General features: G+C 44.4%; 1 protein-coding gene across 6 annotated transcripts in view; it reads left to right on the forward strand.

Annotated features, from left to right (window-relative positions):
* Window positions 1-24653, forward strand: part of RUNX1 (RUNX family transcription factor 1) — a 259999-nt gene that overhangs the window by 137054 nt on the left and 98292 nt on the right. For 3 of the 6 annotated variants that reach the window (XM_023191017.2, XM_023191013.2, XM_023191033.2), the window contains 2 exons: window positions 17184-17222; window positions 22974-23227. In XM_023191017.2, the coding sequence (XP_023046785.1) occupies window positions 17184-17222; window positions 22974-23227 (293 nt within the window). Of the gene's footprint in view, window positions 1-17183; window positions 17223-20147; window positions 20400-22973; window positions 23228-24653 lie in introns of those variants that run through there. The other 3 variants (XM_023191027.2, XM_026456034.1, XM_023191021.3) reach the window with 2 other exon arrangements.

Genomic DNA, 24653 nt, shown 5'->3' on the forward strand with positions numbered 1-24653 from the left:
CGAAATTCGCCCTACCTGCAATGCGGCCTTTAGCACAATCCAAGACAAGCTGAACCTTAAGATTCAGGCTTAATTTGTGCAAAACTAAAAGGCATAAAATATTGGTATAGGATAATCTATTGCATTATTTTCTAAAGGTAAAGAGATTGTACATCTTACCCCTAACACACACACACACACACACACACACACACACACACACACAACCAGCCCCAAGAAAATATATTATAGAAGAAAGGTCAATGGCTCTGTTCCTCTTTCTTTAGAATTATAAGATAAGCCTGTTACATATCCTGAATCATTGGTCCCATTCTATGTATATGCAAAAGAAGTTCAAAGGCTGACTTTGACAAAGGGTATTTGGAGAAGGATGATAAAATATGTCTGATAAAACAAACACAAAAGACTTTAGCAATAAAGACCTACACATTGGGAAAGCAGGACTTGGGCAGCAGGGTGTGAAACTGTGTTATCTACAGCTTCAGCACAAAAAGATAGTGGCTTGGAGCAGAAGTCTTTATCTGGCCTTCACAAGAATGGAGATTGCACCTCCCCCGACCCCCCTGTCCACAAAACCCAGGAAACACCTTGCAGAGTTGATGCAATATTTGCTATCCCAGCCCTTGGTGACAGTTAAAATAGTGTTACAACATAAAATTGAGCAACGACCTTGCTGTATCATCCAAGACTATGTTTTACACTACTTTTTTTTCCCCAGGACATTTTGCACATTTTTTAGTTCTTCCCTTACTTTCAGTTCAGATCATTAATAGGAAGAAACATTGTCTCTTCTTCCTTTCCAATACAATTTAAAAATACCTTCCTGATTGACACTTCAGGAAGAAGATTAATAATATTTAACCTTTTGCATCTTATCACATTATTTCTTGAGAATTTCAAAGAATCATCTGTATCTCTTCTTGAAGATGTATCATTATTCTATCCGAATGACATTCTTAGGGCTGGAGTTTAATTTATGTATCTGTATCTCTTCTTGAAGATGTTTCATTATTCTATCCAAATGACTTTCTTAGGGCTGGAGTTTAATTTATGTGATTGCAATCAGGAAACCACTTTGAAAGGGAAGAAATCCATTTTGCTTTGCATGAGTTGTAAATTTTCTGTAAATAAAATTTCACAAGACCCTCCCTTTTTTAAAGAAGTAGCAAAACGGCTGTTGGAGGAGTGGCAGGGCATGGGGGTGGACCACTAATTCACAGGTCAGCGGGTCCCAGATCAGCCACTGTTTCGGGAGTTTAGAAAAGTAACTCACTTTTCAGAGCCTCTTTTCCCTCTGTAAACTAAATGGATTTTACCAAATGTTTGCTAAGAATCTTTTCACCTCTAAACAAAATGACCCAATGCTGTTTCACAGAAGGATGGCCTTCAAACCAGCTTTACTCTGTTTTATTTCATAATAATCCTTCACCTTTGATGACTGTATTTAGCTTGACAAGGCACTTCAGCAGTTATGATTTAATTTGGTTTTCTTGATAACTTTTAAATGGCATGATTTTAGACTTGGCAAAGGAGGAAGCAGAGGCACAAAAAGGTCAGGAGAACTTCAGAGAGTCACAGGGAGCCAAACACCAAGTCAAGTAACAGATTGAGTACTAAGAAAATAAGACATTTTAGGCTAGAGGCTTGCAAACGTTTTGAATAGCAAGAAACAGTAAGAAGTAAGTTGTATGCCAGGGCTCAGGGGAGATACGTCAATCAAAAAAAGAGCTTCAGGAAGCAATATTCACCCTTACTACCGACGAAACACTCTGTTTTCCAGTTATTCTGTTCTATTTCTTCTTCTTGCCTTTATTTTGTTGTTATTATTATTAACGACCAATCTATGGGTTACAACCTATGGTTTAGAAGTCATCGTTTAGAAACTCTTCACATGGCAGCATACTTCTTTTTACTAAATTAGAAGTCTAGGTCTACTTCTCTGTGCTCCTTACCTGTGGGCAAATCCTAAGTGGGATTATCCTGTTTAGGTTTTCTTGCTCTCAAGAGCTCCTAAAGGCTGTATACCAGGAAAATGCTGTCCTTAGAGTCAAGGTGTTCACTGAAGGGGGCACATGACCCTCCTGGCTGGCTTTGAATACACGATCAAGTCCTCATAAATAATGAACACTAATGACAATATCAAAACACCTATTTGCATTGTATATTCACTAAAGTCAGAGGGAGAATTAGGGCTGCTCCCACAAGAGGGCATGTGACTCTCTAAATAAAGAGCTTTAATGCATTTTATATTTAAACCATAAGGCCGTGGGCTCAAACCCAAACTGAGATGGGCTCTGCTCCGTAAGTACTATTCTGGAAAGGCATTGAAATATTTATCCATCTATCTGGGTTCTGTGTTTCTAAAGCAGTTCCTTTCCTTGTACTACACTCCCGAGTGGGTCTGTTTGCAAATCCCCTTTAACTGGAGAGTAGCTGCCCTTCAGAAGCAAAAGGAGTCCTTTAGGAAAGTCATTGTCTATGAAACTTATTCAATGAGAACTATGAAGAACAGCATTTTGTTTATTTAAATGCATGTAATTCAAAGATTGTCTACTCTGTGCACTGACTGGGTCAAATTCTCACTTTCACTGCTCCATCTCTATGTGGCCTTGGGCAAGTTGTCTAACCTCTTTAAGCCTTCGGGGATAATGGTTTCTCCCTTAATAGTATTAGCAAAAGGATTAAATGAGATAATGCATGGAAAGCCCTTGCCACAATGTCTGAAGCTCAGAATAGCTCAGTAAATGTTAAGGACCTCTACTATTTGTCCACTAAAATTTGCTCAGTTGTTATAGCCCTATCAGCATAAATAAGGCTTTTGATTTTGAGGAATCGATTCCACAGCTTTCTCTGTCCTCATGGGCTAGCAACACTTCATGGATGTCTAGTGACAAACCAACCCAGTTTCGTGTTTTCTTAAACCCCCAAATAGGCCGGGCGCAGTGGCTCACGCCTGTAATCCCAACCCTTTGGGAGGCTGAGGTGGGTGGATCACGAGGTCAGGAGATCGAGACCATCCTGGCTAACACGGTAAAACCCCGTCTCTACTGAAAATACAAAAAATTAGCTGGGCATGGTGGCAGGCGCCTGTAGGTGGCCAGCTACTCCGGAGGCTGAGGCAGGAGAATGGCATGAACCCAGGAGGAGGAGCTTGCAGTGAGCCAAGATCGCACCACTGCACTCCAGCCTGGGCGACAGAGCGAGACTCCGTCTCAAAAAAAAAAAAAAAAAAAAAAAAAAAACCCAAAACTGTCAAAACCAAGCATAACTGAAATCTAATGCATTCATAGGCTGCTGTTCTGCTATCCAGTCTCTTCCTGGTATGATAAACTGTTTTCTTGACCAACAAAGCCAATAGTATATACACTTACATATTAGTTTAAAAAACAGAAAAGTATCATATTTACTTTAGAAAATCCAAAACTTTGTCTCAAAGGGGAATTCAGGTTATTTTCAGAAATACTGAATCTCCTTCTCTTCTGTTCACAGCAAAATAAACAGACCACCAGGAGAGAGGATTCTTGTTTTATAGGTTGCTACAGAGGAGTTATGTGAGGTATACAACTCAGGGCTTCAACACTTAAAAATTTTAAAGATCAGTAAAGAGAGGATGCTTTTTTCTAGAGAAGTTTTTATTTTTAGGTTCTGTAGGGGGAAAAGCTACTTGACAAGTTTCAGATGATCCAGCATTTTCTAGATATTTATTCACACTTAAATTTTTTAGAACCAGATATTTCAAGTTTAGTAAAAGCCAAGGAAGTATTAACTTTTGCTGTATCCATTCTCTATAATTGAAGAACCATTGTGCTTTTATGCTTCTATATAACTTCCTACTTTTTATCCAAATTTCCTAGTTTGACTCATAAGAATTCTAGAACACTTTAAAGATGACAAGTTAACAGAATAACATACTGGCTAAAGAAGTTTTTCTCTTGCTGCTTTACTTTAATGCCGTATCATGTCTTCACTAAAGGAATGTCTTTTGGGGAGAGTGTGATTAATTAAATCTATGTTTACCATGATCAGAAAACAATATCATATACAACGGTGAATATAAAACTTACATGTAACTTTATTTCCTTCTCATTCCCAGTAACAGAGGGGTTAACCTGAAGTCTTAATCCATTTCCACTCTAATTGGGAAAGGTGGGGGGTGGGGAAATCATTTCGGTAGCAAAATGAAAATTGCTAGCCTGGATAATGCCTGAGGCAAAAAGAAAAGAAATGAATTCTCTTGTGAGCGTGATTAGTGAGGGGGAAGAAATATCAGCATCTTGCACTTCATTTCGTGTCATCGTTCAATTTGCCAGTGTTAAATAATGACCTCCAGAGCAGTGGGTGGATTGGGAGAAGGGGGCGTGCAGGTCTCCTAGAGTGAGTTCACTGTGCACCGTGTCTGGGCACTGTGTGTCCATCATTCAGCTCAATCAGGACCCGACTCCATTTGACAGCTCAGCTCCCAGGTATGGAGGTTTGCAGACTAATAGTGGAGCCCCCACTGGCATATTTGGTAAACTTTTCTTCTTTCCTCCTCAGAAGTCCACTTCATTATTTGGTGTCTTTGGTTAAAGAGAAGGCTAAACAAAATGATTTCTATTTTAGAAACTTTACTGCTTCTGCATTAAGGAAAAAGACTTCATCTAGAATATTTTTCTCTAAAACCTGAGATGCTTCCTAAATCGAGAAGTTGTCAATTACAGAACTTCCTAAAACAGAATGCTTTCGAAAACATCTTAAAGCCCACATTTATATAAATATTTGCTGCAGGCCCCCTTGAGAACTTACCTAAAAGTGCTGTATCAACCAATAATACATTTTAAATTCTCCTCAAAATGAGTATCTTCACATGCATTTGAATTTTTTTTTTTTTTTTTTTTTTTTTTTTTTGAGATGGAGTCTCGCTCTGTCGCCCACGTTGGAGTGCAGGGGCGCGATCTCGGCTCACCGCAACCTCCGCCTCCTGGGTTCACGCCGTTCTCCCGTCTCAGCCTCCCGAGTAGCTGGGGCTACAGGCACCTGCCACCACGCTCGGCTAATTTTTTGTATTTTTAGTAGAGACGGGGTTTTACCATTTACAGGATGGTCTCGATCTCCTCACCTCGTGATCTGCCCACCTTGGCCTCCCAGAGTGCTGGGATTACAGGCTTGAGCCACCGCGCCTGGCACATTTGAATTATTAAGATAACTAGAAAAGAAAAAAATGGGAGTGTGCTATATAGTCACTTAAGATTAGTGCACTAATTGGCCAGTGGTCAACTAGAAATGACCTATAATTTATTTCTTGGTTCATATGTGGTAATATTTTGGTGATCATCTGTTTCTTTGCTCTGGCTGTTTTCAAAACAACCTACTCTGTAAAAATATGTGATAATATTTTTCAGTGTTGTTTGTATGTTTCTAATACTTTTTGGATGATCTCTGAATATAGCTTTCATTGCACATATAAATATAAATTAAAAATTAGCTATCAAGTCATATCTATTTTCAGATGTTTTAGTTTAATTTTATTTAAAAATCTTCCTACTCTTTCTCTATACCTTTCAAAAAGAGAACTCTACAGAAATAGCACCAGTTTTTAATTCAAAAATTCTAGCAAAATTTGCCTTACATTTTAGAAAATAGATTTAAATGGTAGTATTTTTCTAAGCAAGTCCAAAACAATCATATAAAAATAGTTTAAATCTCACTTAACTATTGTTTGAGATAAGTGATGTTTTATGAGAAGTCTCCACAAAAATGTTTACTATTCCATATCAGTGTATTATCCATAAAAATGGTATCATTTATTGAATATCAGTTGTATAATATTAATAATGTAACCTGAAAATACGTAACCATTACAATACAGATCTTAGCAGTTTCATGAAATTTAGAAAATGTAATTATGTAATTAGAGAATAGGATTATTACTTCTACTGTTGCTTTTTCCAGCTATTTTATATTTCAGACTATATGAAATTTTAAAGTTTTTGTAGACTATGGCAATTTCATGACCCCACAAGAAAGCAGGATAGTGATAGTCTTAGCCAACTATTTCATGTAAACATCTGTTTTCCAAATTTGAAGATAGCAGGATTAATATGAAAGTATTTGCCATCTTATCTGAGTCCTATAGAATACTCTAAGGCTGATATTTGGCAATTTATTATTTAATTGACAAATGTAGATATCTTAGCAATTCCTTCACAGATCAAGACCTTGTAAGTAGACTCAGATCAAGAGGAAGATCAAGGTCTTACTCTGGATTCTTGAGTAGACTTTCTATGTCCCAAAACAAATAGGCGATTTGGCAACCAAAATTTAACTAAAGCTTCTATATTCCCTTTCTAAGTAATTCTGCTATGTTTATGGGAAATTTCTCTATAATCTATATAGGATCATAAATAGGAAAATTTTTATTTTAGTAAAAAAGTCACAAACTTGAGGTAGTAACAGTTGTAATAATAATAATAATGAACCTTATCTGTTTATTGCATAGGAATTCAACTATGTTGTACATCCGTATTATTTTTTAAACTATTATTTTGTAATATCATACATAGTGAAATTCACTAATTTGGTGGGGATGGAGTAGACGGAATTAATGAAAGAGCTGAATTTTCATATTTTTAATGATTGTAATAATAAATTATTTTGGATAATACTGAGTAACTGTGTCTATTCTCAATCACCATGTAAATTATAGAATACGATAGCGATGTGTCTCTGATTTTCTAGAAGATGCAGAATCTCAAGAATTATTTCTATGTGTATACTTGTTTTAAATCATATCTCCTTGAATCTGCTTTTTAAAATAGGCAATACTTACGTGAAATTAGAGAAACCCTATGTGAAATGGGAAAGTCCTTAAAATGTCCTATCTCTAGTTGATTCTGGGTCCTCTTTTTCCTTTCTGGCCCCTTCCCACTTGAAACCCAAGTTCACTCTAGCCATATGCTGATGTGGGTAAGCACCAGACCCAGGCCGATTTCCCACAATTCCAACTGGCATTTGCATAAATGTTCCTGGAGCTGGAAAGCCCACCTTGTTCAAGCCTCTTGTTTTGTGGATGAGGAGGCTGAGGCTGGGACAAGGTAAATAACTAACTTGCTCGCATGGCTAGTGACAAACTTCCTATAGGTTCCTCTACCTTATGAGATAGTGAGTACTCCTGCACTCAAATATATTGGGGTTCATGTTAATTGCATGAATGAATCCAATCATCAATAACTCTAAAAGTTAAATTTGGAATTTGGAATCTGAGTGAATGATTACCTAGCTATAATTTGAAGATAGTGTGTGTGTGTGTGTGTGTGTGTGTGTGTGTGTGTGTAAAAAAGTCACTCATATATATCTTTATGTAGAATATATAGGTATTTATGTCTTTATAATATATATTAATGTCTTCACTCCAAGTATCCAAGAATTAGTTGTCCATGTAGAAATTTGCTGTTTCAGCCAGCTTTGGGGAATTTCCTTTGCCTGTCCTGTATCCACCATTGTCCACATTTAAGTTCTAACATAGACCTACCTACTGCTCTACCAGCTCACTAAGGGTCGTCTTATCAAGCTGGTCTGCAGTTAATCCCCTACCCTTCTCCCTTCAAGAACCAGTTAAAATGACTCAGTTATTTTTGAACACAAAAGTTGCATAAGGAAAAAATACTTTCCTATTTCATAATTCTCCTAGTGAAAAAGTAAATTATAAACACAAGAAATCCAAATAAATGATTCCATTTGGGAAGGAGCATTTGCTGTGGGATGGCATGTGGGACATGAGGAACAGGACCCCTGCTTTTAATTCATACATTCATTCATTTCTTTTTTACTCAACTTAGAAAAATCATGTCATGTTTCTAATTCATTGTGGTGGAAATAGCTTTAAATATATTAGCTAACTAAAATGCTTCAAATAAAGCAGATTACGAAAAAAAGCAGACTCTAGAAGTATTAGCAACTTTATAGACTCTGCATCTATCATCCACCAGAAAATCTTATTGGTGTGACATTCACCAATTAGGGAACTGAAGGCCGTGGACAAGTCCCTAAACTCCCCTCCCTGAAGCACAATTTTCAGATGCTCCACTTGGATATTTTCCCACAATGCTTAGCTGAAGGATATCACTCAAAGAGAAGACTGGTTTCATGTGGAGAATGACTTCTCAGGGTATCTCTTAAAACATACCTCTGTCTGTAGCCGATGGAACCAAAGAGAATGTGGAGAAGGGTCCACACCCTTTCCAGGGTTCACACATCGGCCTCTTAACCTATGTATTCAACCCATAGGACTAACAGATAGAAACTGGTAAATTTTGTTTATTTTTTTATTATTTATTTATTTATTTTTGAGACAGATCTGGCTCTGTCGCCCAGGTTGGAGTGCAGTGGCGCCATCTCAGTTCACTGCAACCTCCGCCTTCCAAGTTCAAGCAATTCTCCTGCCTTAGCCTTCTGAGTAGCTGGAACTACAGGCATGCGCCACCACGCCCAGCTACTTTTTGTATTTTCAGTAGAGACGGGGTTTCACCATGTTGGACAGGCTGGTCTCAAACTCCTGACCTCATGATCTGCCCGCCTCTGCATCCCAAAGTGCTGGGATTACAGGCGTGAGCCACCGTGCCCAGCCAGAAACTGGTATCTTTGCCCAAAAGAGACACTTGGACCTTCGAGGGTTCCCAGCAGCCCTTGAGAACCAATGCAGGAAAGTAGGGGCAGTGGTTTCTGTTATGAACCTCTCCCACATTCCCACTCCTTGGTTACTTCTTCTGATAAGGATGGATTCCATAGCTTAGACCAGTAGCTGCCTCACTGAAGTGATCTATTACTGTGTGTTAACTGGTAGATTGCTAGCAAACTGAAACATTGAGTGGTTTTTGAAAAATGTATATGCCATATTTCAAACTAAACCTGTTTATAGGAATTCCTATTTGGGAATAAGTATTGTTTAAAAAAGAAAAATGTAAAATCATGGCCTATTAAAAATAGAACCTCCAATTTCTGATCCATAATGCTTATATTTAAAAATGCATCAGGTGTGTTTCATAGGGAACTAGTTTTGCTGGAAAAGAAAGGGACAGGAGATGCTTTTGTAATATTGTTTCAGAGCTCAAGGAAACCAAAGCACTGTTTTATAGGCTGAGGCATGCATGGCTGGTGAATGTTAAGAGGAAATGAACAATGTGTGAGATTAACTTGTGGCTATCCATGGCTGTAAAAATGCATTAGTGGTGTTGACAGTGGTTAGTAGGCCTTTGCAACCTAGTTATTGCTGCTGTATATGTGTGTTCTTCCACCTTTGAGTCAATCAAGTGATGCTGTAATAAAAATTCTGAACTTCGCTTCAGGACAGCTCAGAGGAAAAACATGAGTCAAGAAAGATGCACTATTTAATGGTCCTCACTAACAGCAGTTTAAAAACAGGGCTCACTCAAGCACTAGCAGACTAGTAGCAAAATTGCTATCCAGGGTGAATTGCGTTTTGAATGGTTCTGGTAGAACTGTACTGTCCAATATGGTCGCCACTAGCCCCATGTGAGTACTGACCACTTACAATGTGGCTAAACCAAATTGAGATGCGCTATAAATGTAAAATACACACAGACTTTTGAAGACATAGTACAGAAAAAAAAAGGAAAATGTAAAATAGCTCATTAATAATTTTCATATTGATTACATGTTCAAATAACAATGTTTTCAGTAGATTGGGTTAAATAAAACATATTACAATTGATTTTGCCCATTTCTTTACTTTTTTAATGTGGCTACTAGAAAATCTTAAATTATGTATATGACTCTCATTATATCTTTTTTTGTTTGTTTGTTTTGTTTTTTGAGATAGAGTCTCGCTCTGTTGCTGAGGCTGGAGTGCAGTGGCGCGGTCTCAGCTCACTGCAACGTCCACGTCCCCGGTTCATGCCATTCTCCTGCCTCAGCCTCCCGAGTAGCTGGGATTACAGGCGCCTGCCACCACGCCCAGCTAATTTTTTGTATTTTTAGTAGAGACGGGGTTACATCGTGTTAGCTGGATGGTCTTGATCTCCTGACCTCGTGATCTGCCCGCCTCAGCCTCCCAAAGTGCTGGGATTACAGGCATGAGCCACCTCGCCCGGCTGACTCTCATTGGATGTGCTGCTCTAGAATAAGAAAGAACGTCCGCATAGTTTTTGTTTGTTTTTTGTAGAGATGGGGTCTTGCTGTGTTGCCCAGGCCGGTCTCAAACTTCTGTGCTCAAGCAATCATCCAGTCTTGGCCTTCCAAAGCACTGGAGTTAGAAGCTTGAGCCTCTGAACTCAGCCTGTCCTCATGGTGTAAAGGCAACTTGTCAGGATCTAATAAGGAAATCTGACTGGTAATATAATGTTTTGACCATCTTGCAAGCTGCTGGCTACAACTGGGCACTCTGCAGGCAAACTGGATGGGCTTAGAATGGGCCGATTACTAAATCTTAAGTGTCCTCATTTGTAAAGTGAAGGGAGTAATGATGGACCACTCACTGCTCGATAATTAAATGGGATAATTAATGTATGTAAAGCGGCCCCTTGTGAGGCCTGATAGAAGATGTACTGGTGACTTCTATTACCATACTTGTCTTGGTCATCTCAGGCTGCTATAACAAAATACCACAGACTGGGTGCCTTAAACAGCAGGCATTTATTGCCTCATAGCTCTGGAGGTTGGGAAGTCTGAGATCAGGGTGCCAGCATGATTGGGTTCAGTGGAGGTAGGGAGAGAGAGATCAATCTGGTCTTTTCTTATAAGGGCATTAATCCCATCATGAGGACCCCAGCCTTACAACCTCATCTTAATCTAATCACCTCCCACAGACCCTAATCATAGCAGCACATAGAGGATTAGGGTTTCAATGTGAATTTTGGAGGGATACAAACATTCAGGCCATAACAACAACTTAAAAAGTCCAATCTCCACTGGGTGTGGTGGCTTACACCTGTAATCTCAACACTTTATGAGGCCGAGGTGTGCAGATCACTTCAGGTCAGGAGTTTGAGACCAGCTTGGACAACATGGTGAAATCCCATCTTTACAAAAAATACAAAAATTATCTGGGCATGGTGGCACATGCCAGTAGTCCCAGCTACTCAGCTGGGATCATGCCACTGCACTCCAGCCTGGGTGACAGCAAGACTCTGTCTCAAAAAAAAAAAAAAAAAAACAAACAAGCAAACAAAAAAATGTTCTATCTGAGATACTGGATCCTCCAACTCTGAGTGCAAACCTTGAACCAGATGCGGCAGTGGCATCACTGGGAGCTTATGGGAAACCGAGAATCTCAGGCTTCTTCCCAGACCTGCTGAGGCAGACTCTGTAGTTAACCGGACTCACAGGGGCTCAGGTACACATTTACTTTCTGCAGTACTGCCTAGGGAATTTAAAGGTGAGTAAAACACAGCCTCACTGGCAAGGTATTCACAATCCACTGGTGCGTTTGTGTGGGAATGAGAGTGAATCTAGAGAGACTAAGGCAATTATCTAGTGCGCTGTTAGGAGGCTCCATAAAAAACACCTCTGCTCTCCAGTGATCCACAATCAACAGTGAGATGACAAAGGAGTCAAGTAGATGGAGATAAAAACTACCAGCTTTGTCACTGATAGAACTTTTGGAGAGCATGGCTTAGGTATGTGACTTCCTGCCACTGAGTTCCAGAAGTAGGGAGACTCACTCACCAATACCTAAGCAGTGTCTCCCCAAAAGAGTAAGGAAAGGGAAAGAACATACCCAGGGTACTTGTTTTTTTTTATTGCTATCAAACAAGGAAATTGCCAAGCTTAGCAGCTTAAACAAATTTAGCCCACAGTTCTGCAGGTCAGAAATCTGGTGGTGCTGTACTAGATTCTCTGCTCAGAGCTTCACAAGGCCAAAACTCCAGGGGTTGGCTAACCTGAGGCCTTACTTGAAAGCTTTAGGGAGAAATTCACCTCCAAGCTCATGCAGGTGGTTGGCAGAATGCAATTCCATGGGGCTGTAGCATGGTGGCCCTCATTTCCTTGCTGGCTGTCAACCAGGGGTCACCCCCAGCATCTAGAGGCTGCTCTCTAGTTCTTGCAAGTGCCTGCTCTGTCTTCCAGCTACAACGCTGACTTCACTTCTGTCCCAGCCTGAGAAAACACTGTGTTTATAATGGTCTTCTGTGATTAGATTAGGGCTACCAGGAAAATCTCTCTGTTGCGTGACTCAAAGCCAACTGATTAGTAACCTTAATTACATATACAAAAAAAAAAAAAAAATCTCTTTTTTTTCCATGTGACATAACCAGAGCATGATCCCTCATCATATTCCCAGCCCCAGGGATTAGGGTGGAAAGTTTGAGGGGTTCATTTTATGCTTCTGCCTTCTACAACTGGTTTCTGCTTCCACCACTACTAACCAGATAATTCAATCTTTTATGGTGGAGGAGGAATGAGGGTGTAAAAAGAGGTCAAGAGTTTTACACTAAGGAATGTTGTTCCACATAGAAACCTGAAGCCAGGGAAGGGGTGGTTCCACTACCTCCTCTCACCCGCCCCACCCCCCAATATATTTAAATAGCTATAACCCAAAACACATTATCATTCAAGTCACACAGGAGATGTAGAGGTGATGATGAAACATGTGATTGGTCTTTGAGAGGCAATTTCACCTGAGGCAGAAGAATCTGCCCCCCTCCAAGATGAGGACAGGAAGGGTGGCTCTTAATCCTGCAGGACTGTGCTAAAGACCTTGCATTGAATTCCAGATGCCCAGGAGAACATGGTTGGCAGAACTATGGTGTGGGAGACTTATCTGGAAGTACTGTGTACAATTAGCAGGAACCCCCTTTCTCAGAGATCTTTGTAAGAAATCAGCAGAGAGGTAATGAGAACTTGAACCAGAATGATGTCAATAGGAATTGAAAGGTGGGGGCTGAATTGTTATGAACCAAAGAAACAAAAAAGAGCCCTTGGCAACAGACTGAATGAGGGCAAAGATCAATTCATGGATCCAAGTCTGGAAACTGGGAGAATGATGGTGCAGTGGGGAAAACAAGAGGAAGACCTGGGTTAAAGTGGAAGCTGATGAATTTTATCTTCAGTAAAATACACATGCCAAACACTAATTTTCTCAGGTTGCTTCCGTCTTACACACATGCACACATACACATACACCTCTCAACACTGGTCTTTCCCTCCTCCTGCTACCCCACCAGGTTCCCTCCCTCCTCCAACATGTTTCATTCTCTCCTTCCCTACATTCCATTTGCTTTCTACTCTCTGCTCCATTTCTGCTGCTGCCACTCAACTGAATCTCTTCCGACAAAGGTTACATGGCACTCTGTAGACAAATCCAGTGGAATATTTTCAGTCCTTGTTTTCATGGCCCCTTTGTGGGCTTTGGGACATGGCTTTCCTCCAAACCTAGCATTCTTTTCTTACTTCTCTTTATTTAAAATTTATTTTATTTTATTTTATTTTATTTTATTTTATTTTATTTTATTTATTTATTTATTTATTTATTTATTTTGAGATGGAGTCTCACCCTGTCTCCTAGGCTGGAGTGCAACAGTGCAATCTTGGCTCACTGCAACCTCCACCTCCCGGGTTCTAGTGATTCTCCTGCCTTAGCCTCTCGAATAGCTGGGATTACAGGTGTCCACCACCACGTCTGGCTAATTTTTGTACTTTTGTACATCTCTACTAGAGATGGGGTTTCACCATGTTGGTGAGGCTGGTCTTGAACTCCTGACCTTAGGTGATCCACTCGCCTTGGCCTCCCAAAGTGCTGGGATTACAGGCATGAGCCACTGCGCCCAGCTGCATTTTCCTTTATTCTTATTCCTTATTCTCTCCTCTTTCTTTTCCTGGCTCCATCTCCTTGATTGCTCCCTCTTTTGCTCACCCCTGGAATGTTGATAATCCCAGAACCCGTGAATGGTCTCTTCTCACTGGAAACAGTCTCTGAAACTACCATAGATACTTTGACTGTGCCATAGATACAATCTGAAACTACCATAGATATTCTGAGGATGTTCAGCTCATTATTTCTAAATGAAACCTCTCCCCAGAATTTCTGTTTTCCCCACCAGCAGCTCCTATTCTGTTCTGGGCATCCAAAGCTCAGAGAGACATCACGATGTCTCTCTCCAAATCCACTGTTTCTGATCTTCTCCGCTGCTATTAATGGACAGATGTTGGGGGGACTCCTCACCCTCCCTCACCTCAACCCCTCTTTCATCTCCATTGCTTCTACCTTAATCCAGATCCTCATGACCTCTTGTCTGACAACTGCAGTAGCTCCCCACTCCTCATCTCTACCCCCTCCAACTCACCGAGCTGTTGTTGACAGACTTATTTTTCTAAAATATATATTAATTTTGTTATTTCCCAGTTTGGCTTTGACAGATCAGTTTCCCTCATGTTGAAGTTCACATTTCTTCAGGTTGCATGTGCTTCCAATGACCTACCTATGTCCATGTATTTGTGAGCTGCCACGCTCCCTCCCTGCCACACCAACCTGGTCTCAAACCTATGCCCAACCACACTGGAACTGACACACTTATGTGTTTCATAAACTCATGCCCTTGCTCATGATGCTTATTCAGCCCAGAGCACCATCTCCCCATCCCACCGTCACCTCCCTAAACCCCTCCTGTAGCTCTTTGAACCACCTACAAATCTACCCAACCTCCAAAAGTCAAGTCAAAAATCACCTCTGCTAGGAAGGAAGCCTTTCCTAAGCCCACCAGGGGCTGCTGGCCCCTCTTCCTCTTACATTCCCTCCCACCAGTTCCTGGGACCCTGGACATGTGTCCACCAGCAGCCATGACACTTCTTTTCTCTCATCTGTTTGGCCTTTGTCACCAGTGAGCCTAGCACCTTGCCTGGGACAGAGGTAGCGTTCAAGGAATGCTGAAGGCAAGTGAATCAAATACCTCGTATCTAGAAAAGTCCTAAAGATGCCCTTTTGAACTAGTGGAGCGGGGGAAAGACTAAAACACCATTTTATATTATCATCAATGTAAAAGCTTCTCAGCCAGATGGACCTTGGCTTTCTCCTCAAACTCTGTGGATAACAGAAATGACTTTAAAATCTGACTCGTAAAGATGGGAGGTTTGCATGGTGAAGAATTTCCAAGATACTTTCTGATCCAGACCCTGAGACAGCGGAGGATAAAAGTGAAAGATGAGATCAGAGTTAATTTTTTAGAACTCTACCAAGGATACTCACAAAAATAAATAATCATGATCAAAAAGGAACATAGCTTACTATGCATGTGGTCCTATATGTAGATATGAATGTGTGTGTGTGTGTGTGTGTGTGTGTGTGTGTTTAGGTCAAGAGTAATGTGAATTTCCGCAAGCTCCCTGAACTCTCCAAGGGTGAGGCTTCTTATCTGTAAAATGGGGACAGCAATGATGTTCTTGTAAGGATTAAATCAGGCAAAGTATATAAAAGCACTTCACCCATTGCCTGGCATATAATTACACTCAATGGGGCATGTAGGGAAGAGAGAAAGAGAGAGAGCACGCGAGCGAGCGCGCTGGAGGATGAGCTACCAGATTCATTGTTCGCTGTCATAAACACACACAACCTCTCCTCTCTTGCAGTTTGGGTTCTGGCATCTTTAACAGCTTCATGGGTAAATCACTTCAAACCTCCACAGGTGCTACTTCACCTGGGCAGCAGTTTCTCACCCCTCTACCCCTTCCCCCTCCCCAATTTAGCCACATTTGCTGTGTTCTCAAGGCTGCTGATACACAACAAAATTTTTAAGAGTTACCATAGTTTTCAAAATCCCCTCATGTTTGCCCTTGTTTTTGGGTTGAAAAAATCCTGGCTTTTTCCTCTGAATTGCTGAATTATTAGGTATGTAGATGAACTTGTGTTTTCTTGCTCTCCTACTCCAATTTCTTAGACTCAGACACGAAAAGCTTCTCTGGGTCTCAAGAGAGAATTTCCAGGGTGGCGTGGTTCCGCCGGCTGTGCTGTCTGGTCAGTCTTACCGTTGTGGATGCCACACCCCCACCCCACTGCCCCAACACCTATTAAAACTGAGCTGACATAACTTCAGGATACATTTGCTATTTCTTACCTTATTCACAATCAGTGTAAATGATTATTTCTCTGCCTTGCTCTTTAAAAGCAAAACTCTTCATGGATTCATTTTATCTACTTGTAAACCACAATCTCGGTTTTTTTTTTTTTTTTTGGATGCTCCTTCGAGACTATACATATTTAATTCCTTTCATATTTCATCATAGACCAGTCCTTCAGAACCTCTTATTTTAGTTGTTCCTTTAACTTTGGCAAAAATGTAAGACCAAAGAAGCTGCAAATCTTGTTTTCCTGCCTATTTAAACAGCATCTAGAAATCTGAAGTAATTCTCTTTCTTATTTTAAAAGTTAAACACACACACACACACACACACAGCATACTAAATATTGTGGCATGGAGTTGAAAGCTTTAGGTCTGCAGCATTTGAAATGCTCAAATCCTGTCTTTGAAGAACAGTATTTCCTCTTCGTGACTCAGTGCTGTTATCAATACACAAGGCTGATAGAGTAATTTCAGATTCACAACATTATATGTAGATATTCAAAGGAAAGAAAAAGAGCTTCATGTGACTTAGCTTAATGGGTTTCCCTATAGTTGTAAATGTATAAAGTGATCCATATTTGGGAATTATCATATAACAATTATTTCTAATACTAATTGATATAATCTATTAGAACTTGTGAGAGGTTTCGATGTAAATAATTTGCCTGCCTAGCAGAGAGAAGGGAAGGAGAGTAAGCAGGGGAAAATGTTTCTAAAATGTCCTATCATTGGAAGTAAATGATCGTACATGCTTTTGCATTAAGTTAGGGTTTGGTTTTAATTTTACCTTGAATTCTAATGTTCCTACACCTTCCAAATATGTTTTAAATCTTCATTAAACAAATCACATTTTAACCACACACAGAGCTTAAAAGAGGTGATTCTACAACAGATATGCAGTATTAGCTAGCGAAGGAGAACACTGGTTGAAGGTACCTAAAACCACGTGCATAAGGAACAGTTTATTTCTTATTTGGTGATTTACTATTTTAAGTCATGTTTGTGTCAAAGCTATAAAAATCTCCAGTGCTAAAAAGTGTGAGAAGAAATGAGCTAGCCAAAAAAAAAAAAAAGTCAGGGGAGAGTTAATTTTAAAATTTGCATTATTTTTATTTTCCTACTTTGTTATTTCAGAATGCATACTTGGAATGAATCCTCCTAGAGACGTCCACGGTATGTTACATTCCAAGTTATATTTTTAAATAAAATAAGCACCTTCATATATGTGTATATGATTTTATATCTATGTATCTCTATGTATAACTTGTGATATAATTTAACCAAATAATTAAGGCTGTTTTTGCTGATTCCAATATACTTAAAAGCAGTTCTCCATATTGTAAATGTTATACCATATAAAATATTTCAATGAAAGCTTAAATGATACCTTCAGTTCTACAGCGTTTACCATAGGTGCATTCTGCTGCTATTAAATGTCTCTATACAAGTCTCTAAAAACAAAATAGAGCGTGGCTTCTCTTACAGCCCAGTTTATTACCTGTGTTATATAGCAGTGGTAATGCAAAATGTTCATGAGAGTAAAATGTTTACTAAGCATTCCTAAATTTTAAAAAGATTAATTTTACAATGTCCTCAGCTTGCTACTTGTGAGGTACACAATGGATTTATGAAGTGAAAGTGAAATAATCACACATGAACCATAGCATCCCACAGAAACATTCAGATGAAGGAAGGATGTAATGGAAGAACGAAGGGCTCTCCCCCCTCCCATAGTAATTAGATTTGAAAAGTGAAGTAATCTCAAAGCCACTTCAGAAGAAAAAAATGTTTAAATTTCAATGTTCAAAACTGATAGTGTGTATGGCAGGCGAATTGTACATATATGTTACTCCTTATCCAAATTGTTTTCCATGCCTGTGACATCAATACAATCTGCAGCTATTTGGTTCCAAACCATAGCAAGATACATTGTTTTTTAAAATGTAAATGGTCATTTAAAATAGAAATAATTCTTTTAGACGTATGATATTTTTACAAATGTAATTTTGGAAATATATTGCTCGCAAAGGATAATTTAAAGAGAATTGTTGAGATTCTAATCCCATCTTTATGCATATTTTGGGGAGGCTTTTGTAAGAGCAAAAGTGTAAAATATTTAGTTATCTTCTGAGACCACCTGTAGTTATTTACCTAAAGTTGTAGAAGAAAAACGTCAATGAACTGTTACTGTTTTCCAATTAAATTATTTCTCTTCCAACTAAGCAAGTACTACTTTTAAAATCCACTGCGGAAACTTACATTTCATTCCTGTTGTGAATGTTTTTTGATTCTCCTCCCTCCCTCTCCCCGCAACAAAATTTGGAAAAATCTGTCACGTAGCATCCGCCCAACGTATCGCTTCGTTGTATTTTTAAAAAATTTTGCATTATGGCAAAGGTAAATTCTAGCATTACTCCAGGGAAACACTGGCAACGAAACTGGGAATGTTTCCTTTCCTTTCTCCCTTAGACAGGCAAAGGAAGGGGAATTCTATATTGTCGCTAAAATGAGCGCTCTGGGTGGAAAGGAATTTCCTCACTTCGTACACGCTATGGCTGTCCTTGAGAGTGCAGGCTCCGTAAAATGCCCGGCAGACTAAGGGGTTCCCTGTCCCCCGAGCCAGTGCCTCTTTCCATGCATCTTAGATCCTCAGTAAGGAGGGGCCGAGGTTGGTCTGTTTCTTGTTTTCAAGAGCGCACCGCGCTGCGCAGTTACAGCCTGCGCCGCTCCCGGGAAACCCAAATACCCCGCGATCCCATCGAGTCAAGAAGCAAAAGCTTTGATTGCTATCAGCTTTTTGTCAGGCTTCAAACTCGGGATTTATCGATTGAAACTCCTAGCTGAGCAGCTCCCACAACGCTGCCTCTGAAGGCTAAACTCGGTGCATGCAAGGCTGGGACCAACTTTCCTTACTCGATAAGGGAACTTGACTCCCTCCTGGGAGACTGCAGCCCCAGTCCGACTCGCAGCCCCCTCGCAGGGTTCACGGTTTTAGGCAAGCGGCCGGAGACCCAGAGGAGCCTCCCTGGACCTCTCCGAGGGGTAAATCACCCAAGTCTATTATTTCCCCTGGAGTCAAAGCCTACTTTTGGAGCCGCTACACCCTCATGTTCCCTCCCGCATCTCGAGGGTCCCGGGGGATGCACTTGGGGGTGGCCCCAGGAGCCCTGGGTAGGATCTCGGAGAAAGGCATTGGAGAGCAGGCGAAAAGATTTCCCTTGCCCACAATTTGACTCTCGAGCGGGCCGCGTCCGAAGCCACAGGCAAAGGCGCTGCGGCCCCGGCGGGCGGGCGGGCGCGATGCACTCTGCTCAGGGACAGAGTTAGAAAGTGGACGTCTGGGGGATTTTACAACTGTAATTAGACTTAAAAAATCATTTTAAAAGAAAAACATACTAAGTTTTCTTTCCGAGACCCCAGGTCCATTGAAACAAAACTGCACTCGGGTGCTGGCAGTGCCCAGGGGGAGCGGAGGCCGGAGGGGGTGGAGGCCGCGGGCCGCCCGCCTTAGTCCCAGAAGCCCGGGCTCCTGGAGCACAGACACCCAAGAACGGGCAGAGGCGGGCCCCAGGCACAGGGACTTCGGGAAGAGACCCCCGACAGGGCTGCACAGCGGGGAGTCCCGGTCCGAGAGTCCCCAGCCCGGCCGGCTGCGACTCCAGAATGGAACCTCGGAGACGCACCGTGGCCGCTCCAGCTCAAGTGGGCTCTGGCGGCGGCTTCCTGTCTTTTCTCCTCGAACTCCAGTTCTTCCCTGAAGGCCACGAAGGGGGCCGCAGAGCCCCGCGCCGTCGGGGGCGTTCCGGGCGCACCCGAGGCTGCGCGCGGCGTCCAGCGAGGGCGGCTGCTGCCCCCTGGCGACCGCCCGGGCCCGCGGCGCGTCCCGACAGCTCCGCGCAATCCTGGCCCGCCCGGGAAAGGCCTCCAGGCTAGACAGCCTCCGCCCCCTCCTGCGTCCTGGCCCGCGGCAACGCCCGGGGACAGTCCCTGCGCGGCAGCGGCCCCAGCACCCTAGCCCTGCGGGAGACAGGAGCGGGCGTCAGGGGCCCCGTGGGGTCGGGCGAGGAACCGCCGCGCGGGTAGCTGGATTGAGGGGCTCCGCGGGAACCGCAAAGAAGCCCGCGGTGGAGCGGGGCCGCGGTCCAGGGACTGGGTCGCAGCCCTTGGGTGAATGAGAGGCCCCGGGAGGAGCAGAGCCCGGCAGAAAGGGCGTGGAGGGCCCCGCCGGGTGGGGTCTGAGTTGGCCGCGCGCGCCGGGCTGGGGGCGGGGCCCTCGGAGCTCCGCGAAAATGCCCGCAGCGCCGCGAGGACTGGCGCAGGGGGAAGCAGCCGCCCGCGCACGAAGCCGGGGTGGGTTTCGCACTTGGGGCCGCTCGCGCGCGCGGGGGCGGGGAGAGGAACGGGGGCCGCTTCCGGGGAGCCTGAGGGTAGACGCGGGGCCCGAGCGAGCTGTCCGGCTGCTGCGGGGGCCGGCGCTACGAGGCCCGGGAGCAAGTCGCGCGGCTGCTTTCAACTTTCCTTCCAGTAGCGCGTTCTTGGGGTCTTTCCTGACTAGGAAACTCCTCGCGGGCCGCTGGCGCACACAGCAAGGGTGAGGCGCACACAGCAAGGGTGAGGCGCGCGGCGGGATCAAGCCGCGGCCCAGGCGTAGCGGTAAAAAACACCCATTACAGAAACCGACCCGAGGGAAGACGCTGAGAGCAAACGGCACGCGCGGACAGCCGTCCGGCCTCCTGCAGTGAATCAGCACCGCTTCGCCGCAGCTGCCAGCCGGACGGTGCAGGAGAGCGGAGCGGCTCCCCGGGGCCCCGCGGCCGCGTCGCACCCGCGCCCTGGAAGCGGAGGCCTGGCCCTGAGCAGCCGCGCAGCATCTGGGGCCGCCCGCGGGCTGCAGCCCCGGTTCGGGAGCCTCGTGGCGGCCACTGCGCTTGCCTGCAGCGGGTCGCGGGGCCGGGCCCTCTTCGGGCCGGCGGGCCCTGCGTTCTTTTCCCAGGTCTCCGGACCGTGTCCACTCGCGGAGCCGCACAAGCCCGCGTGTGGCTGCGGGAAGGGGTCCCCACGCGGGCGGGGCCCCTAGCCAGCATGCAGGCGTGGGTGCGGGGGCGCGGGCGGCGCGGGGGTGGCAGCCGACTCCCCGCCCGGGCTGCGTACAGTAGCGCGCGGCGGCGGGGGCGCGCGGGCCAATTCCAGGAGCCGGCGGCCGCGAGCCGCGCCCTGGCTGATACCGGAAAGGCCTGTGATTGGCCGTCGGCCGCCCCTATGCAAACGAGCTGAGGGAATGGAATTCCTCCGGCTGGGCTTACAGTAAAAGCACGTTCATTTCCAGGCACTCTCATTCATAGAGCCAGCGGGCGCGGGCGGGACGGGCGCCCCGCGGCCGGACCCAGCCAGGGCACCACGCTGCCCGGCCCTGCGCCGCCAGGCACTTCTTCCCGGGGCTCCTAGGGACGCCAGAAGGAAGTCAACCTCTGCTGCTTCTCCTTGGCCTGCGTTGGACCTTCCTTTTTTTTGTTGTTTTTTGTTTTTGTTTTTCCCCTCTTTCTTCCTTTTGAATTAACTGGCTTCTTGGCTGGATGTTTTCAACTTCGTTCCTGGCTGCGAACTTTTCCCCGATTGTTTTCCTTTTACAACAGCGGGAGAAAGTGCGCTGTTGTCCGAGGCGAGCCGTGAAGTTGCGTGTGCGTGGCAGTGCGCGTGGCGGGGTGTGCGTGCGTGTGTAACCTGAGCCGCCCGATCTGTTTCGATCTGCACCGCGGAGCCCTCCCTCAAGGCCCGCTCCACCTGCTGCGGTTACGCGGCACTCGTGGGTGTTCGTGCCTCGGAGCAGCTAACCGGCGGGCGCTGGGCGACAGTGGAGGAGTATCGTCTCGCTGCGGCCCGAGTCGGGGCTGAGTCACCCAGCTGATGTAGATAGTGGCTGGCTTCCGAAGAGTGCGTGTTTGCGAGTGTGTGACTCTGCGGCTGCTCAACTCCCACCAAACCACAGGACCAGCCACAAACTTAACCAACATCCCCAAACCCGAGTTCACAGATGTGGGAGAGCTGTAGTACCCTGAGTGTAATCGACTGGGCCTTCTTCTTATGATTATTATTTTAAGATTAGCTGAAGATCTTTGAAACGCTGAATTTTCTGCACTGAGCGTTTTGACAGAATTCATTGAGAGAACGGAGAACATGACAAGTACTTCTAATTCAGCACTGCTCCAACTACTGAAGCTGATTTTCAAGGCTACTTAAAAAAATCTGCAGCGTACATTAATGGATTTCTGTTGTGTTTAAATTCTCCACAGATTGTATTGTAAATATTTTATGAAGTAGAGCATATGTATATATTTATATATACGTGCACATACATTAGTAGCACGACCTTTGGAAGTCGCAGCTCTTGCTTTTCGGGACTGAAGCCAGTTTTGCATGATAAAAGCGGCCTTGTTATGGGAGATACTTGTGTTGGGACTTTACTAAACTCACCTGCAAAAAACTGACAGGCATTAACTACTGGAACTTCCAAATAATGTGTTTGCTGGTCGTTTTACTCTTCGCATAAATATTTTAGGAAGTGTATGAGAATTTTGCCTTCAGGAACTTTTGTAACAGCCAAAGACTGAACTTCACCTCTGCAAGCAAGATTCGAGGAAGATAGTCTCCACTTTTTAATGCACTAAGCAGTCGGTTGCTAGGAGCCCATCCTGGGTCGGAGGCCCATCGGCAGAACCAGAACTTTTCCCCCTCCTGGACTGTTAGTAACTTAGTCTCCCTCCTCCCCTAACCACCCCCGCCCCCCCGCAGTAATAAAGGCCCCTGAACGTGTATGTTGGTCTCCCGGGAGCTGCTTGCTGAAGATCCGCGCCCCTGTCGCCGTCTGGTAGGAGCTGTTTGCAGGGTCCTAACTCAATCGGCTTGTTGTGATGCGTATCCCCGTAGATGCCAGCACGAGCCGCCGCTTCACGCCGCCTTCCACCGCGCTGAGCCCAGGCAAGATGAGCGAGGCGTTGCCGCTGGGCGCCCCGGACGCCGGCGCTGCCCTGGCCGGCAAGCTGAGGAGCGGCGACCGCAGCATGGTGGAGGTGCTGGCCGACCACCCGGGCGAGCTGGTGCGCACCGACAGCCCCAACTTCCTCTGCTCCGTGCTGCCTACGCACTGGCGCTGCAACAAGACCCTGCCCATCGCTTTCAAGGTACTGGCCCGGAGAGGGTGGTGGGAGGACAGGCGGAGGCCGGCGAGGCGGGGGGAGATCCGCGAGGGCAGCGGCCAGGCGGGCGGGGCCGGATTCTAGAAAGGGGCCCCCGCAGCCCCGGGTCGGTCTTCCTAGCTTGGGATGCGGGGGGGATGCTGTGTTGCCGTGGCGACCCTCGGGAGGCACTCGTCTCAGCTTTCTGGGGCGGCCCCCCAGGAGGGCTGAAAACATCAGGGTGCCCCCAAAGACATCCACTGGGGGCCGGTCGGAACCTCCCTGGCAGGGGCCTTAGCTTTGATACAAAGTGGAAGAAGTTATAACCCAGCCCGGCAGAGACAGCCCGTCTGCTAACTTACTGCTGCCCCTACCGCTGGATTAACACCCAAACCGTTTTGTCTTCCTCACATGAAGGCATCAGGAAATAAAATCGTGAGACTTTTCTGCCTTCAAGTCAGTGAAAAGAAACTAACAAGGGAAACTGTCAGGGATTTTCTTTCCCCCTTCTCCAACCGCCCTATAGGAATTAGCGTGTCCAAAGTCCACAGCGGGCGTAGTTAAGTTTGCGAAAGTTTTCTGAAGAGTTCTCTGAGTTTTTTAGCCTGCTCCTGCCAGAAGCCGCAAGTAGCGAATCCTGTTTCTTTTCCCGGAACCGTTCTGAATGCTATCATCAGCTCACCTAGATTAAGCCCGGGGCAGCGAAAGGTGATGAGGTTATCTTTGGAGAGCTGGGGGTCCCAGCGGCCCACTTTCCTGCTAGAGGAGGGGGCGGTGCGTAGCTGGAGACTTCAGCGCAGCGGCTCCAAAGGTCTCCCTTCACTTCTCACCCCTGATCATCCCAAGAGCTTTCAGCTGCCTTTAAAAACCTTGGCCTTCAACAGGGATATGAAAACAACCCCAGGCGTTTCTAAACAACCACCCTACTACCCTAGCAGCAAGGAGTAGGAATTTAATTTCTGCAGTGGAGATTCTGTTTTGTCTTTGGTGGGTTTGAAAAGATGCGACTAAGTAAAATCAGTGCAGGTCATTTCCTGTTCATTTAAAGGGCTAATCAAGGCAGGTGGTAGGTGGTTCCCAGTGTAAAGCTACTTAAAAAAAAAAAAAGGTTAAATAATTGTCCCCTTTAAGGGGAGATTAAGTTTTTTATGGATCCAGGCCTCAGCTGGGTCTTGATCTTATTACAACGAATAATATTCACTTTTTTAAAAAGTATTATTGGGGTTATTTTTAAGCTTTATACAGTTTCCACACTTAGATTGTGATTTCTAAAACAAAACGAAGTTTGCAGTTGGCTTTGTCTACAGATTTGCCTCTTTTTCCACTCACTTTTCTAAAAGCAGTTTTTGGTTTTGTTTTGTTTTTTAGTAGGGGTGGAAATGAGGAGAAGGAACGTGGCGGGTTGCTTGACTCTTTTTTCCCTCCCTCCGTT

Source organism: Piliocolobus tephrosceles, chromosome 19, assembly GCF_002776525.5.
Source record: "Piliocolobus tephrosceles isolate RC106 chromosome 19, ASM277652v3, whole genome shotgun sequence".
NCBI classification, from domain to species: domain Eukaryota; kingdom Metazoa; phylum Chordata; class Mammalia; order Primates; family Cercopithecidae; genus Piliocolobus; species Piliocolobus tephrosceles.